Here is a 17,101-nt window from a genome sequence, read left to right as displayed (position 1 = left end):
GTGAAAAACATCCTATGCCTTTCTGCTCGCATCGTGCCTGGGCTGGGGAGGCGGGCATGGTGGGTGGAGGAGTGCACGACCGCAGCGCGGGCTGCTCCGGACCCCTCGTCTCTAATGACACTCTTTGACTGGGTTTGTAGGGTGCGATCTACGGCATGGCCCAGGCTACAGTCGACAGGAACCTGGTGGCAGAATTGTCCTCCGTCTTCTTGGACAGCCTTTTCAGCACAGACACTGTAACTCAGGGCAGCCAGATGAATGGTTCTCCAAAACCCCGCTGAGCTGGGATCCTCCGTGGCCCCGAGGTGCATCTGGCCTTCAGAAGGTTGTCGGGGTGTGGGACGGGCCACGTGGTTTCAGCATCTGGTCTTTGCTCCATAGAGCACAACGCGGCAGACCATGAGACAGACTGATCCTCAGGATTCTTGTTCCTGTCCCTTTGTGGTTTTTAACGTGAAGACTCTAAAGGATTCCGTGACGTAATTGTTTTGCCCTTGTTCTAAATGTTACCCTGGGAATTGTTTTAACCATTTCTTTCTCTAACCTCTCTTGCTTTCAGCTTCACTTAATCACGGTGTGGCAGCTCTGACCTGTCCTGACTCCTTAGGGAAGGTGGGCTACAGTTTACGAGATAGGAAAAGGTTTGCTTTGTTACCTCAGGCAGGTGGGCTAGTCAGACGGGAAGTGTTCCATAACCGATGTTTCCTTCAGTGGGGGTGAGGTCTGGTCTAAGCAGGAGGCTTTTCCAGTCCTCGTCTGTGAGTGGTTAGCTGTCTCAGGGTCCCTTCTATTGCAGCTTGTGTTGTCTCCTGAGGACACAGGTTGACCAGCCATCGTTCTTGCTATGCGGGGCCGGCGCGGTCCGGCAGGTCTGCTCAGTCCACCACGGCAGGGTCTGGAGCAGTCGCTGGTCCTCAGCGGTGCCTGCAGTTCCCACGTGATACTTGGTTGTCGTCATCTTTGAAGACTGTTGTTGGAAATTATGCTCCCACTGGTTTGTTCCTGTTTCCATGGACGAGGAAAAGAATGCGGTTTCAGAGAATCTAGGGCCTTCTGGGGCTGCCTCCCTGAACTGGCAGCGTTGGGGCACACCTGAACTCTCTGCTGGGCCCTTTTCTGTACTTTCCTGAGGATCGGGGTGGGATGGGCACCCAAATTCAAATGTGTCACCAGAGTGGGCAGCAGTCCTCCCCTCCCTGCCGCTCTAAGCCGTCAAGCATGTTTGCTTGCCTGAAGGAACAGCTCAAAGCACCTTCACAAATTGCCTCGACTTACCCGAGGTGGGCGTGAGAGAGCCCCCAAGGCAGGGAAAATCTCTCTCCATTCTGTGTTCTTCCTGCCTCTTCCCCCTTTATTCAGCTCCCAAAGGTACGACGGCAGTTAAGCCTCAGGTACTGCAAGCTCCTCGGCCCTGGCTAGGATGAGGTAAACCTTCTGGAATAGGAAGACATGATGGCAAGTGTCAGTTGTGGCCCAGGGCCTGGGATTCCTTCGTCAGACTAGTTGCTCAGGGTGGCGCAGGGACAGGACCCAACCCTGCGCCCGCTCCCCACGCTCCGCCTCCCGCGCGGGGCCCTGATCTAGGCTGAGCCGCAGTCCTGCTCTCATGTTGACACCCCACGTGCCTTCTTCCTCAGCGGGGCCGGGCTACTCCTGACCCGGGCCGAGGGCAACTGGATCGGTCCTTGAGGCTTTCACCTGGGTAGGGGTAAGTCAGGAGGAACTTTCCTTTGTCCCCTACCCCTCTCAGGGACTCCTGAATATTCAGCCTCTTCAGGCTGGACTCCTCTAGCCTTCTTCACTGGGAACGCCGGCCGGGAGAGCCACGATGCCCGGACTTCCCGCCGGCTCCTTGGCACGGTTGTCTGAAGTGTTCTTTAGCTCTGTACTTCCTCCACACTAACTGTGACCAGCTGGCCATGTCGTTGCAAGGCTGGTGTGGTGTCTTTCATCCTGTTTTCTGTGGGTTCCAAGGATGGTTGGGTTATGTTTCTCTTAGAGGCTCAGATCCTTCCAACGTGAGAGTCACGTTCCCCCTGGTGGCTGAACTGCTGGGCACCTCCTGAGAGAGAGACTGTGCATGAACCGTCCCTGGATCTCCAGTGTGTGCAGGTTGGATAGAGGAAGTCCAGGGGCCCAGAACCACCCGGCAGGCACCACTGTGGTTTGTCAGCTGCTAAAATGGAGAAGCACGTGTCCTGCAGAGTATGCTGTTGCTTCCGGTGTCTCCCAGGACCTTCCTCTGTGCTGTGACATTGCTTGTTGCCACTTTAGGTTATGGTCACGAGCATTAGTCTGACCCAACACTTGTGGGCTTTCTATTCTGTACACCTGTGCACGAGTAACAGTCTGGCAGTGGTGGGTGGAATGTCTTGATGATGTCTTGTTGCTAGCAGGTGTCACATCGGCCTCTGCAAAAACTGTACCCTCTTTTCTGGGTTAGAATTAAGTAGTCGCATGAATATACTGCCATGTCACTTTTAACATGACCAGTTTTATACCTGGAAAACGGTACTGGCCTCTTTTAGATCTTTTCAGTCTTTAACCTCCCCCTTTTCCATCTCAAGGCTCCCTTCCTAATTGCAGCAATAATCTCTTAAGAAGCAGTTAATAAAACGTCCCCAGTTTTAATCGCTGTGGATGACTATATTCGTTTGTCTATTTAGACACACAGGGAAGACACCTACTGGGGTGGCGGCGGCTCCAAACCGGCTGCTGGTGAGAAGTGCCCCTTTGTGTCGAAATGGTTGCGTGTGACCACTGACACCAGAACCGTTCAGACACGGACGAGCGGCAGTTCTGCTCAGTTCCAAGCACCTTCCTGGTAGCTCCACCAGGAGTGGTGGCCACACCTGTTTAAAGGTCTGGAACTCACATCTTCAGTTCCTCAGGGCCAGGGCCTTCTCTTAAGTTTTCAGTCACCTCCCTCATCCACACCTGCTTACATCTTACTGATGGATTGAGCCATCAGGGGTGGTCTCCACCCAGCTGGGCAGTGTGGATCCATTTCACCAAAGGACACTGATTTCAAGCCCTGCATTTGGTTTGGGAGCTGATGGGACTCCTCAGATATCTGCACACGTAACCACTGGGCCTCTTGTCCCATTATGAATAGGAAGTGAGAAGTCTTTCTGAAGGGTTATTCAGGCTCTGAAGTTCTGTCCTTCAGGGAACCCAGCTTTTCATTCTGGCTCTCAGCCCATTCACACTGCCAGAATCAAGCCAAGGAATACGCCTTTGCCATATGGTTTCTGCCAAAGGACTCGGTTCCCTGAGCCCTCACTTGCTTTGGGGTAAAGCCTAGAGAAAAAGGGGCCAGGATATGTTTGGTGAGGAGGCGTGGTCCACCCAAGAAGTGGTGCCTGATGCTCACAGCTGTGAGCCCCTTTGCCTTCTCTGTGGGTCTTGACAGCAACGAGCTGCTTTTAGCTAGACCCAGGAGTGACAGAAATAATGACAGAGGCCTAACTTGGTAGCCACCAGCTATAGCCTGTAAGCAGAAGGCATGTGTTTGAGAGCCTTTTCTTGAGCTGGAGTTGTAATTGCCTTACTTTTTCTTGTGTTTTTTTTTTGGTCCATAATAGCTCCTTAACATCCTCTGCTATAATTTCAATTATTTGCATTAATTTTAGAATAAACATGTTTCTTTCCAAAAAGTGTTCCTTGTGTCTTTGTACCACATCAAGGTGCTTCATATAACTGTAGTGCCCTCCAGGTTGGCACTTTTCAGTCTTTGATCCATGAGTAAGCAGAGGCAGAAAGGTGACATAACAGTCCATACTGCCATGTCTAGTGGCTTGTCCCCTGATCCAGTCATTAGGTCAAAGCACATTTAGAAGAATTTATGTCAGAAGTGAAGCAGATGGGGGAACCACTGTCTGAACCTTGTTGGTTCGACATTAAGCTTTACTGAGAACTTGTTACTAAAATTATCGGACAGAGAGAGATCAAGATGGCAGAATATAAAAGGACATGGAGCTCACCTCCTCCCATAAATACATCAAAAATACATGTACATGTGGAACAATTCTCAGAGAATACCTACAGGAGGCTGGCAGAAGATCTCATACAACCAAAGCTTCAAGAAAGATCACCATATAACTGGGTAGGATGAAAGAAAAAAAAAAAACAAATCAGGATGGGACCTGCACCCCTTGGAGGGAGCTGTGAAAGAGGAAAGGTCTCTTCACCCCAGGAACCCCCTTCACCAGCTGGGAGATCAGCCGGGACAGGGAGCTTCAGCAGCTCAGAGGAGAGTGCAGCCAGCCGGCTTGCAGCAGGCAGAACAGAGAGAGACCAGCACAGACAGTCCCGGCCACCTCGTTGCACTCCGCAGCCCAGATGCGCATCTGCTGGAGCACGTGGGGCTGGGTGCTGAAACTTGGGCTTCAGCAGATAGACCCAGGGAGAGGACGGGTTGGCTGCACAGAGATAGCCCAAAGGGGCTGGAATGTGGTCCAGGCTGCAACCAGGCGTGTGTGCAGGACAGAGTATGGGTTGGTCCCAGAAGCCCCGTTAGTAACGTGCACACCAAGGGAGTGGGGCGACTCGCCACAGCAGCCTCGTTCTCGGGGCTTACAGTGGGCACGGCTCCCCCCCTACAGTTCTGGGGGCCTGCGAGTGCTGGCGGGTTGCCCATGTGCAGAGGCAGGGCTGAAATCTGAGGCGTGTGACTTCAGTGGATTTATGTGCTGCAGGCAGCTTTGTACCTTCATTGCCTGTGGGACACCTGAGCAGATTACTGGTGCTTCTGTAGCTATGGCGGGTCCGGCATTAGTAGCTGCAGGCTTTGTGGGCCCCGTGCATGCAGATGCATGGTCAGGGCCTGAGCTGACTCCTTAGCTCCCACGGCGGGTCCAGGTGTGCAACTACAGCGGTCCCCATGCCTGACTTTGGCGGATCTGTGCTAGTGGCTTTGTGAGCACAGCACCTGAGGTACACCTGGGAGACTGCCTGCATTCCCATGGCTGACTCGGGGCCGAGGGCAGTGCCAACAACAGGGTACTTTGTGAGCCCGCACAACAGGTGACAGGCAACACCACAGAGTGCATTTCCTAGCGGACAGCTCCGGTGGAAGAATACTCAGTGGCTCCTCTCTCAGCGGGAGTGCTCCAGTCCTGCCTACCTCACACCACAGCTCAGAAATGGATCTGGGGCTTCTTCTCCAACAACTGGGGAGCAGACCTGCCCCAAAGAGGGCTGTGACAACCACAGAGCAAAGAGGAGGCCCTGCTGAACATCCAGTGCAGGCTCTGGTCACCACAACACCTATCGTACCTCCTATAACATCCAGCACAACCTGAAGACAGACATGGCAGGCGTCCACACTAAAAAGTCCTCGCACCAAAAATATTAGGCCACACAGGGATGCTCCCACAGAAAAACAGCCCTTCAAGACCACAGTATATAACTTTGTCTTAAATCCATAGAGTCAGAGAAATTTAAGTGAAATGAAAAGGCAGAGGAACTACTCCCAATTAAAATAAGAAAATCCCCTGAAAGAGCAAATAATGAAACAGACCTCTACAGACTACCAGACCCCCAGTTCAAGAAGGAGGTGGTAAAGATACAGAAAGAATTAAGAAAGGCTATCAACAAATACAAATCACTGTAAAAAGGACCTAGAAACTATAAAGGGGAGACAATTAAAATTATAAAACTCACTTGCCAAGATGAAAGCCAACCTAAAGGCAATAAATAGCAAACTAAATAATGCAGAAGAATGAATAAGTGATCTGGAAGATAGAGTAATGGAAATCACCCAATCAGAACAGCAGACAGAAAGACAAGAAAAAGCAATATATGAGATCTATGGGATAATATAAAGCATGTCAATCTACGCACAATAGGAATCCCAGTAGAAGAAGAAAAAGGGGATCAAAAATGTATTCGAAGAAATTATAGCTGAAAATTTCCCAAACCTAAAGAAGGAAACATATCCAGGTATAGGAAGCACAGAGGGTCCAAAACAAGATGAACCTGAAGAGAACTACACCAAGACACATTATAATTAGAATGGCAAAAGTGAAAAATAAACGGAGGATTCTAAGGACAGCAAGGAAAAAACAAGGAATTAATTACAAGTGAACCACCATAAGACTATGAGCTGACCGCAATACAGAAACACTGCAGGCCAGAAGGGAGTGGCAAGATATATTCAAAGTCCTGAAATGGAAAAACCTGCCACCTAGGATACTCTAACCAGCAAGATTATCATTTAGAATAGAAGGAGAATTTCTCAGAGAAGAAAAAACAAAGAATACAGTAATACTAAAATCTATCCTAAAAGAAATATTGAAAGGTATTCTCTAAATAGAAAAGAAGAATCTATAGGAAAGAGAAAATCACACAATTGGAAAAAAAAGTCACTTAAATAAACCAGTACAGAGATTGAGGAAAAATAATCAAAAAAATTTTTCTGAAAGTGATGATAGCCACATTGAACAGCAAAAGTATAAATGAGATGTAAAAGAGGACATCAGAGTCATAAAATGTGGGGGAAGAAAGTAAGACAATGTAGATTTTTCTTCTTAGACTATGCTTGAGCCTATATGGCTACCAGTCTGAAGCAAGTAGATACAGTAATGGGTAAACGTACTTGAAAACAGGGTAATCACAAAACAAAAACATATTCACAAAAAACGAAGAGAACAAAAAGCATAATACAAAAGAAAACCATCAAATCACAAAAGGAAAAAAAAGAAAGAAATACAAAATCAATAAGAAAACAAGATTTAAAATGGCAATAAAAAATATCTTTCCATAATTACCTTAAATGTCAATGGACTAAATGCTCCAATCAAAACACACAGACTGGCAGACTGGATAATAAAACAAGAGTCTACAATATGCTGGCTATAACAGACCCACTTTAGGGTGAAGGACACACATAGATTGAAAGTGAGGTAATCAAAAACAATATTTCTTGCAAATGGAAATGACAATAAAGCAGGGGGTAGCAATATTCATATCAGACAAAATAGACTTTAAAGCCAAGGCCATAAAGAAACAAAGAAAAACACTATATAATAAAGGTATCAATACAAGAAGAGGATATTACGCTCATTAACATATATGCACCTATTATAGGAGCACTTAAATACATAAAACAAATGTTGAGACATAAAGGGAGAAACTGATGGGAATATAATAATAGTGGGAGATTTTAACAGCCCACTGACATTAATAAAGAGATCTTCTAGATAGAAAATTGATAAGGGAAAAGAGATCCTAAATGACACAGTAGAACAGTTAAACTTAATAGATATTTTCAGCATATTACATCCAAAAAACTAGAATACACATTCTATTCAAGTGCACATAGAACATTTTCTAGAACAGGCCACATACTGTCTCACAAAACAAGCCTAAACAAATTTAAGATAGAAATTTGAAGTATCTTTTCTAACCACAATGGCATGAAACTAGAAATCAACCAGAGAGAGAAAGGAAAAGAAAAGACTTATATGGAGACCATACAACATGCTACTAAAAAACCAATGGGTGAACAATGACATAAAAGAGGAAATTTTTAAAAACCATGAGACGAACAACAATGAAAATCTAACCATACCAAATCTCTGGGACGAAGCAAAAGCAGTCCTAAGAGGGAAGTATAGAGCCATACAAGTCTTCCTAAAAAATAAGAAAAATCTCAAATAAACAACCTAACCTACCACCTAAGAAAATCAGAAAAAGAATACACAAAACCTAAAGGTAACATAAGAAATGTAATAATAAAGATCAGAGAGAAAATAAAATAGAGATGAAGAAAAATGTAAAAATTCAAAAAAACCAAGAGCAAGAGTTAGTTTTTTGAAAGAGTAAACATAATGGACAAACCTCTGGCCAGGAACACCAAGAAGAAAAGAAAGAGGACCTGAGTTAAAAAAATAAGAAATGGAAGAGAAGGAGAAACAAACTTCTGAATTGTTTTGTCTCCTTTGCTGCACGTGCTGTTATCACCAGTCAGTGCACTGTGATGCACAAGGGCTAGGGTGAAATGGAAATTTCTCTTTTAGGAAACAGGAAATAGGTTACGAATAAAAGAATGCTCATCCACTGAAAGGAGATGGTCTCTCTCTGGGCATCAGTGTTGACTGAATGCAGAGAACCTGGAAATTGATTCAGGAGTTTTGGAAACTAAACAAAAAAAAATCACCGAGGGGCTTCCCTGGTGGCGCAGTGGTTAAGAATCCACCTGCCAATGCAGGGGACACGGGTTCAAGCCCTGGCCCGGCAAGATCCCACATGCCGCAGAGCAACTAAGCCCGTGTGCCACAACCACTGAGCCTGCGCTCTAGAGCTCACGTGCCACAACTACTGAAGCCTATGCACCTAGAGCCTGTGCTCCGCAACAAGAGAAGCCACTGCATCACAACGAAGAGTAGCCCCTGCTTGCCGCAACCGGAGAAAGCCCATGCACAGCAACCAAGACCCAACACAGCCAAAAAAAAAATCACTGAACATCATCATGATTGTCAAATTCTAACCAGAACTGAAACCAGCCGTGTGGCTGACAGGGTCTTGGTGCTCCAGCCGGGTGTCAGGCCTGTGCCTCTGAGGTGGGAGAGCCGAGTTCAGGATATTGGTCCACCAGAGCCCTCCCGGCTCCACATAACATCAAACAGCAAAAGCTCTCCCAGAGATCTCCATCTCAACGCTAAGACCCAGCTCCACTCAACAACCAGCAAGCTACAGTGTTGGACAGCCTATGCCAAACAACTAGCGAGACAGGAACACAACCCCACCCATTACAAGAGAGGCTGCCTAAAATCATAATAAGGTCACAGACACCCCAAAACACACCACTGGACATGGTCCTGCCCACCAGAAAGACAAGATCCAGCCTCATCCACCAGAACACAGGAACTAGTCCCCTCCACCAGGAAGCCTACACAACCCACTGAACCAACCTTAGGCACTGGGGGCAGACACCAAAAACAACGAGAACTATGAACCTGCAGCCTGTGAAAAGGAAACCCCAAACACAGTAAGTTAAGCAAAATGAGAAGACAGAGAAACACACAGCAGATGAAGAAGCAAACTAAAAACCCACCGGACCAAACAAACGAAGAGGAAATAGTGTACCTGAATAAGAACTCTGAGTAATGATAGTAAAGATGATCCAAAATCTTGGAAATAGAATGAAGACAATACAAGAAATGTTTAACAAGGACCTAGAAGAACTAAAGAGCAAACAAACACTGATGAACAACACAATAAATGAAATTAAAAATTCTCTAGAAGGAATCAATAGCAGAATAACTGAGGCAGAAGAACGGATAAGTGACCTGGAAGATAAAATGGTGGAAATAACTGCTGCAGAGCAGAATAAAGAAAAAAGAATGAAAAGAATTGAGGCCAGTCTTAGAGACCTCTAGGACAAAACTGAACACACCAACATTCGAATTACAGGGATCTCAGAAGAATAAGAGAAAAAGAAAGGGACTGAGAAAATATTTGAAGCAATTATAGTTGAAAACGTCCCTAATATGGGAAAGGGAATAGTCAATCAAGTCCAGGAAGCACAGAGAGTCCCATACAGGATAAATCCAAGGAGAAACACGCCAAGATACATATTAATCAAACTAACAAAAATTAAATACAAAGAAAAAAATATTAAAAACAGCAAGGGAAAAACAACAAATAACATACAAGGGCATCCCCATAAGGTTAACAGCTGATCTTTCAGCAGAAACTCTGCAAGCCAGAAGGGAGAGGCAGGACATATTTAAAGTGATGAAAGGGAAAAACCTAAAACCAAGATTATGCTACCCAGCAAGGATCTCATTCAGATTCGACAGAGAAATTAAAAGCTTTACAGACAAGCAAAAGCTAAGAGAATTCAGCACCACCAAACCAGCTTTACAACAAATGCTAAAGGAACTCCTCTAGGCAGGAAACACAAGAGAAGGAAAAGACCTACAATAACAAACCCAAAACAATTAAGAAAATGGTAATAGGAACATATCAATAACTGCCTTAGATGTAAATGGATTAAATGCTCCAACCAAAAGACACAGACTGACTGAATGGATACAAAAACAAGACCCATATATATGCTGTCTAGAAGAGACCCAACTTCAGACCTAGGGACACATACAGACTGAAAGTGAGGAGATGGAAAAGATATTCCATGCAAATGGAAATCAAAAGAAAGCTGGAGTAGCAATTCTCATATCAGACAAAATAGACTTTAAAATAAAGACTATTACAAGAGACAAAGAAGGACACTACATAATGATCAAGGGATCTATCCAAGAAGATATAACACTTGTAAATATTTATGCACCCAACATAGGAGCACCTCAATACATAAGGCAAATGCTAACAGCCATAAAAGGGGAAATCAACAGTAAAACAATCATAGTAGGGGACTTTAACTCCCCACTTTCACCAATGGACAGATCATCCAAAATGAAAATAAATAAGGAAACACAAGCTTTAAACGATACATTAAACAAGATGGACTTAATTGATATTTATAGGACATTCCATCCAAAAACAACAGATTACACTTTCTTCTCAAGCATGCACAGAACATTCTCCAGGATAGATCACATCTTGGGTCACAAATCAAGCCTCAGTAAATTTAAGAAAACTGAAATCGTATCAAGCATCTTTTCTGACCACAACGCTATGAGATTAGAAATCAATTACAGGGAAAAAACGTAAAAAACACAAACACATGGAGGCTAAACAATACGTTACTAAATAACCAAGAGATCACTGAAGAAATCAAAGAGGAAATCAAAAAATACCTAGAGACAAATGACAATGAAAACACGATGATCCAAAACCTATGGGATGCAGCAAAGCAGTTCTAAGAGGAAAGTTTATACCTATACAAGCCTACCTCAAGAAACAAGAAAAATCTCAAATAATCTAAACTTACACATAAAGGAACTAGAGAAAGAAGAACAAACAAACCCAAAGTCAGCAGAAGGAAAGAAATCATAAAGATCAGATCAGAAATAAATGAAAAAGAAATGAGGGAAACAATAGTAAAGATCATTAAAACTAAAAGCTGGTTCTTTGAGAAGATACAATTGATAAACCATTAGCCAGACTCATCAAGAAAAAAAGGGAGAAGACTCAAATCAACAGAATTAGAAATGAAAAAGGAGAAGTAACAACTGACACTGAAAAAATACAAAGGATCAGGAGAGATTACTACAAGCAACTATATGCCGATAAAATGGACAACCTGGAAGAAATGGACAAATTCTTAGAAAAGTGCAACCTTCCGAACTGAACCAGGAAGAAATAGAAAATATAAACAGACCAATCACAAGCACTGAAATTGAGACTGTGATTAAAAATCTTCTAACAGGGCTTCCCTGGTGGCGCAGTGGTTAAGAATCTGCCTGCCAATGCGGGAGACATGGGTTTGAGCCCTGGACCGGGAAGATCCCACATGACACGGAGCAACTAACTCCGTGTGCCACAACTACTGAGCCTGTGCCCTAGAGCCTTCGAGCCACAGCTACTGAAGCCCGCGTGCCTAGAGCCCGTGCTCCGCAACAGAAGCCACCTCAATGAGAAGCCTGCGCACAGCAACGAAGACCCAATGCAGCCATAAATAAATTAATTAAAAAAAAATCTTCCAACAAAGAAAAGTCCAGGACCAGATGGCTTCACAGATGAATTCTATCAAACATTTAGGGAAGAGCTAACACCCATCCTTCTCAAACTTCCAAAAAACTGTAGAGGAAGGAACATTCCCAAACTCATTCTATGAGGCCACCATCACCCTGATACCAAACCAGACAAAAATACTACAAAAAAAGAAAATTACAGACCAATATCACTGATGAACAGAGATGCAAAAATTGGCAACAAAATACTAGCACACAGAATCCAACAACACATTAAAAGGACCATACACCATGATCAAGTGGGATTTATCCCAGAGATGCAAGGATTTTTCAATATGCGCAAATCAATTAATGTGATACACCATATTAACAAATTGAAGAATAAAAACAATATGATCATCTCAAGAGATGCAGAAAAAGCTTTCAACAAAATTCAACACCCATTTATGAAAAAAACCCTCCAGAAAGTAGGCAAAGAGGTAACTTGCCTCAACATAATAAAGGCCATATATAACAAACCCACGGCCAACATCATTCTCAATGGTGAAAAACTGAATTCATTTCCACTAAGATCAGGAACAAGACAAGGCTGTCCACTCCCACTGCTGCTATTCAACATAGTTTTGGAAGTTTTAGCCACAACAAGCAGAGAAGAAAAAGAAATAAAAAGAATCCAAATCGGAAAAGAAGAAGTAAAGCTGTCACTGTTTGCAGATGACATGATACTATACACAGAGAATCCTAAAGATGCCACCAGAAAACTACTAGAACTAATCAATGAAGTTGTAAAGTTGCAGGATATAAAATTAATGCACAGAAATCTCTTGCATTCCTATACACTAATGATGAAAAATCTGAAAGAGAAATTAAGGAAACACTCCCATTTACCACTGCAACAAAAAGAATTAAAAACTTAGGAATACACCTACCTAGGGAGACAAAAGACCTGTATGCAGAAAACTATAAGACACTGATGAAAGAAATTAAAGATGATACCAACAGTTGGAGAGATATACTATGTTCTTGGATTGGAAGAATCAATATTGTGAAAATGACTATACTACCCAAAGCAATCTGCAGATTCAATGCAATCCCTATCAAATTACCAATGGCATTTTTTTTTACAGAACTAGAACAAAAAATCTTAAAATTTGTATGGAGACACAAAAGACCCCGAATAGGCAAAGCAGTATTGAGGGAGAAAAATGGAGCTGGAGGAGTGAGACTCCCTGACTTCAGGCTATACTGCAAAGCTACAGTAATCAAGACAATATGGTACTGGCACAAAAACAGAAATATAGATCAATGGAACAGGATAGAAAGCCCAGAGATAAACCCACGCACCTATGGTCAACTAATCTATGACGAAGGAGGCAAGGATATACAATGGAGAAAAGACAGTCTCTTCAATAAATGATGCTGGGAAAACTGGACAAGCTACATGTAAAAGAATGAAATTAGAACACTCCCTAAAACCATACACAAGTATAAACTCAAAATGGATTAGAGACCTAAACATAATACCGGACACTATAAAACTCTTAGAGAAAACAAAGGAGGAACACTCTTTGACATAAATCACAGCAAGATCTTTTTTGATCCACCTCCTAGAGTAATGCAAATAAAAACAAAAATAAACAAATGGGACCTAATGAAACTTAAAAACTTTTGCAAAGCAAACTACAAACAAGATGAAAAGACAACCCTCAGAATGGGAAAAAATATTTGCAAACGAATCAATGGACAAAGGATTAATCTCCAAAATATATAAACAGCTCATGCAGCTCAATATTACAAAAAACAAACAACCCAATCAAAAAATGGGCAGGGGCTTCCCTGGTGGTGCAGTGGTTGAGAGTCCGCCTGCTGATGCAGGGGACACAGGTTCGTGCCCCGGTCTGGGAAGACCCCACATGCCATGGAGCAGCTAGGCCCGTGAGCCATGGTCGCTGGGCCTCCGCGTTCGGAGCCTGTGCTCCACAATGGGAGAGGCCACAAGAGTGAGAGGCCTGTGTACCAAAAAAAAAAAAAAAAAAAAATGGGCAGAAGACCTAAACAGACATTTCTCCAAAGAGGACATACAGATGGCCAAGAAGCACATGAAAAGCTGCTCAACATCACCTTATTAGAGAAATGCAAATCAAAACTACTACAATGATGGGCTTCCCTGGTGGCTTAGTGGTTAAGAATCTGCCTGCCAGTGCAGGGGACACGGGTTCAAGCCCTGGCCTGGGAAGATCCCACATGCCGTGGAGCAACTAAGCCCGTGTGCAACAACTACTGAAGCCCATGCGCCTAGAGCCCGTGCTCTGCAACAAGAGAAGCCACCACAATGAGAAGCCTACGCACCACAATGAAGAGTGGCCCCCGCTCACCACAACTAGAGAAAACCTGCATGCAGCAATGAAGACCCAATGCAGCCAAAAAAATTTTTCAAATAAAATAAATTTATTTAAAAAAAAACCTACAATGAGGTATCACCTCACACCAGTGAGAATGGGCATCATCAGAAAACCTACAAACAACAAATGCTAGAGAGGGTGTGGAGGAAAGGGGACCCTCTTGCACTGTTGGTGGGAATGTAAATTGATACAGCCACTATGGAGAACAGTATGGAGGGTCCTTAATAAACTAAAAATAGAATTACCATATGAACCAGCAGTCCCACTACTGGGCATATACCCAGAGAGAACCATAATTCAAAAAGAAACATGCACCCCAATGTTCACTGCAGCACTATTTACAATAGCCAGGTCGTGGAAGCAACCTAAATGCCCATCTACAGACAAATGGATAAAGAAGATGTGGTACATATATACAATAGAATATTACTCAGCCATAAAAAGGAACGAAATTGGGTCATTTGTAGAGACGTGGATGAATCCAGAGACCGTCATACAGAGTGAAGTAAGTCAGAAAGAGAAAAACAAGTATCGCATGTTAACGCATATATGTGGAACCCAGAAAAATGGTGCAGATGAACTGGCTTGCAGGGCATAAATTGAGACACAGATGTAGAGAACAAACGTATGGACACCAAGGGGGGAAAGCAGCGGCGGGTGGGAGTGGTGGTGTGATGAATTGGGACTGACATGTACACAATGATGTGTATAAAATGGATGACTAATAAGAACCTGTATAAGAAAATAAAATAAAATTCAAAAATTCAAAAAAAAATATCTTCCAACAAACAGAAGCCCAGGACCAGATGGCTTCACAGGCAAATTCTATCAAACATTTAGAGAATAGCTAACACCTATCCTTCTCAAACTCTTCCAAAACATAGCAGAGGGCGGAACACTCCCAAACTCATTCTACGAGGCCATCATCACCCTGATACCAAAACCAGACAAAGATGTCACAAAGAAAGAAAACTACAGGCCAATATCACTGATGAATATAGATGCAAAAATCCTCAACAAAATACTAGCAAACAGAATCCAACAGCACATTAGAAGGATCATACACCATAATCAAGTGGGGTTTATCCCAGGAATGCAAGGATTGTTCAACATACACAAATCAATCAATGTGATACACCATATTAACAAACTGAAGGAGAAAAACCATATGATCATCTCAATAGACGCAGAGAAAGCTTTTGACAAAATTCAACACCCATTTATGATAAAAACCCTGCAGAAAGTAGGCATAGAGGGAACTTTCCTCAACATAATAAAGGCCATATATGACAAACCCACAGCCAACATCATCCTCAATGGTGTAAAACTGAAAGCATTTCCTCTAAGATCAGGAACGAGACAAGGATGTCCACTCTCACCACTCTTATTCAACATAGTTTTGGAAGTTTTAGCCACAGCAATCAGAGAAGAAAAAGCAATAAAAGGAATCCAGATCAGAAAAGAAGAAGTAAAACTGTCATTATTCACAGATGACATGATACTATACATAGAGAATCCTAAAGATGCTACCAGAAAACTACTAGAGCTAATCAATGAAGTTGGTAAAGTAGCAGGATACAAAATAATGCACAGAAATCTCTTGTATTCCTATACACTAATGATGAAAAATCTGAAAGAGAAATTAAGGAAACACTCCCATTTACCATTGCAACAAAAAGGATAAAATACCTAGGAATAAACCTAAGGAGACAAAAGACCTGTATGCAGAAAACTATAACACACTGATGAAAGAAATTAAAGATGATAGAAACAGATGGAGAGACATACCATGTTCTTGGACTGGAAGTATCACCATTGTGAAAATGACTATACTACCCAAAGCAATCTACAGATTCAATGCAATCCCTATCAAACTACCAGCAGCATTTTTCACAGAACTAGAACAAAAACTTTCACAAGTTGTATGGAAACATAAAGACCCCGAATAGCCAAAGCAATCCTGAGAATGAAATAACAGAGCTGGAGGAATCAGGCTCACCAACTTCAGACTCTACTACAAAGCTACAGTAAGCAAGACAGTATGGTACTGGCACAGAAACAGAAATACCAATTAATGGAACAGGATAGAAAGCCCAGAGATAAACCCACACATATATGGTCAACCTTATCTTTGATAAAGGAGGCAAGAATATACAATGGAGAAAAGAGAGCCTCATCATTAAGTGATGCTGGGAAAACTGGACTGCTACATATAAAAGAATGAAATTAGAACACTCCCTAACACCATACAAAAAAATAAACTCAAGGGGGGACCTTGAAGATGGCGGAAGAGTAAGACGTGGAGGTCACCTTCCTCCCCACAGATACACCAGAAATACATCTACACGTGGAACAACTCCTACAGAACACCTACTGAACGCTGGCAGAAGACCTCAGACCTCCCAAAAGGCAAGAAACTCCCCACGTACCTGGGTAGGGCAAAAGAAAAAAAGGAAAAACAGAGACAAAAGAATAGGGACGGCACCTGCACCAGTGGGAGGGAGCTGTGAAGGAGGAAAAGTTTCCACACACTAGGAAGCCCCTTCGCGGGCGGAGACTGCGGGGGGGCGGAGGGGGGAGCTTCGGAGCCGCGGAGGAGAGCACAGCAACGGGTGCGGAGGGCAAAGCGGGGAGATTCCCGCACAGAGGATCGGTGCCGACCGGCACTCACCAGCCCGAGAGGCTTGTCTGCTCACCCGCCGGGGCGGGCGGGGCTGCGAGCTGAGGCTCTGAGGCTCGGGTTTTGGTTTCGGACGGAGCGCAGGGAGAGGACTGGGGTTGGCGGCTTGAACATAGCCTGAAGGGGTTAGTGCACCACGGCTAGCCGGGAGGGAGTCCGGGGAAAAGTCTGCACCTGCCGAAGAGGCAAGAGGCTTTTTCTTCCCTCTTTGTTTCCTGGTGCGTGAGGAGAGGGGTTTAAAGAACGCTGCTTGAGGGAACTCCGGAGACGGGCGCGAGCCGCAGCTAAAAGCGCGAACCCCAGAGACGGGCGCGAGCCGCGGCTAAAAGCGTGGACCCCAGAGACGGGCGCAAGCCGCGGCTAAAAGCGCGGACCCCAGAGACGGGCGGGAGACGAAAAGGCTGCTGCTGCCGCCACCG

At 44.0% G+C, this 17,101-nt stretch overlaps 2 protein-coding genes across 7 annotated transcripts in view; one reads left to right on the top strand and one right to left on the bottom strand.

Annotated features, from left to right (window-relative positions):
* Positions 1–589, top strand: part of SGPL1 (sphingosine-1-phosphate lyase 1) — a 58,268-nt gene extending 57,679 nt beyond the window's left edge. For all 3 annotated transcript variants that reach the window (XM_073793711.1, XM_033842468.2, XM_033842469.2), the window contains one exon: positions 141–589. In XM_073793711.1, coding sequence (XP_073649812.1) covers positions 141–281 — 141 coding nt within the window. In that variant the 3' untranslated portion in view covers positions 282–589. The remainder of the gene's footprint in view (positions 1–140) is intronic.
* The window catches only part of PCBD1 (pterin-4 alpha-carbinolamine dehydratase 1), a 67,383-nt gene that overhangs the window by 32,044 nt on the left and 18,238 nt on the right, over positions 1–17,101 (bottom strand). Inside the window, exon 4 of one of the 4 annotated variants that reach the window (XM_033842472.2) lies at positions 1,306–1,434. The exons of the other annotated variants lie outside the window; for them this stretch is intronic. Within the exon in view, the coding sequence (XP_033698363.1) occupies positions 1,381–1,434 (54 nt within the window). The 3' untranslated portion in view covers positions 1,306–1,380. Of the gene's footprint in view, positions 1–1,305; positions 1,435–17,101 lie in introns of those variants that run through there. 4 annotated transcript variants of the gene reach the window in all.

The sequence above is a fragment of the Tursiops truncatus genome, chromosome 16 (assembly GCF_011762595.2).
Source record: "Tursiops truncatus isolate mTurTru1 chromosome 16, mTurTru1.mat.Y, whole genome shotgun sequence".
NCBI lineage: Eukaryota > Metazoa > Chordata > Mammalia > Artiodactyla > Delphinidae > Tursiops > Tursiops truncatus.
This window is presented reverse-complemented; position numbering and strand designations above follow the sequence as displayed.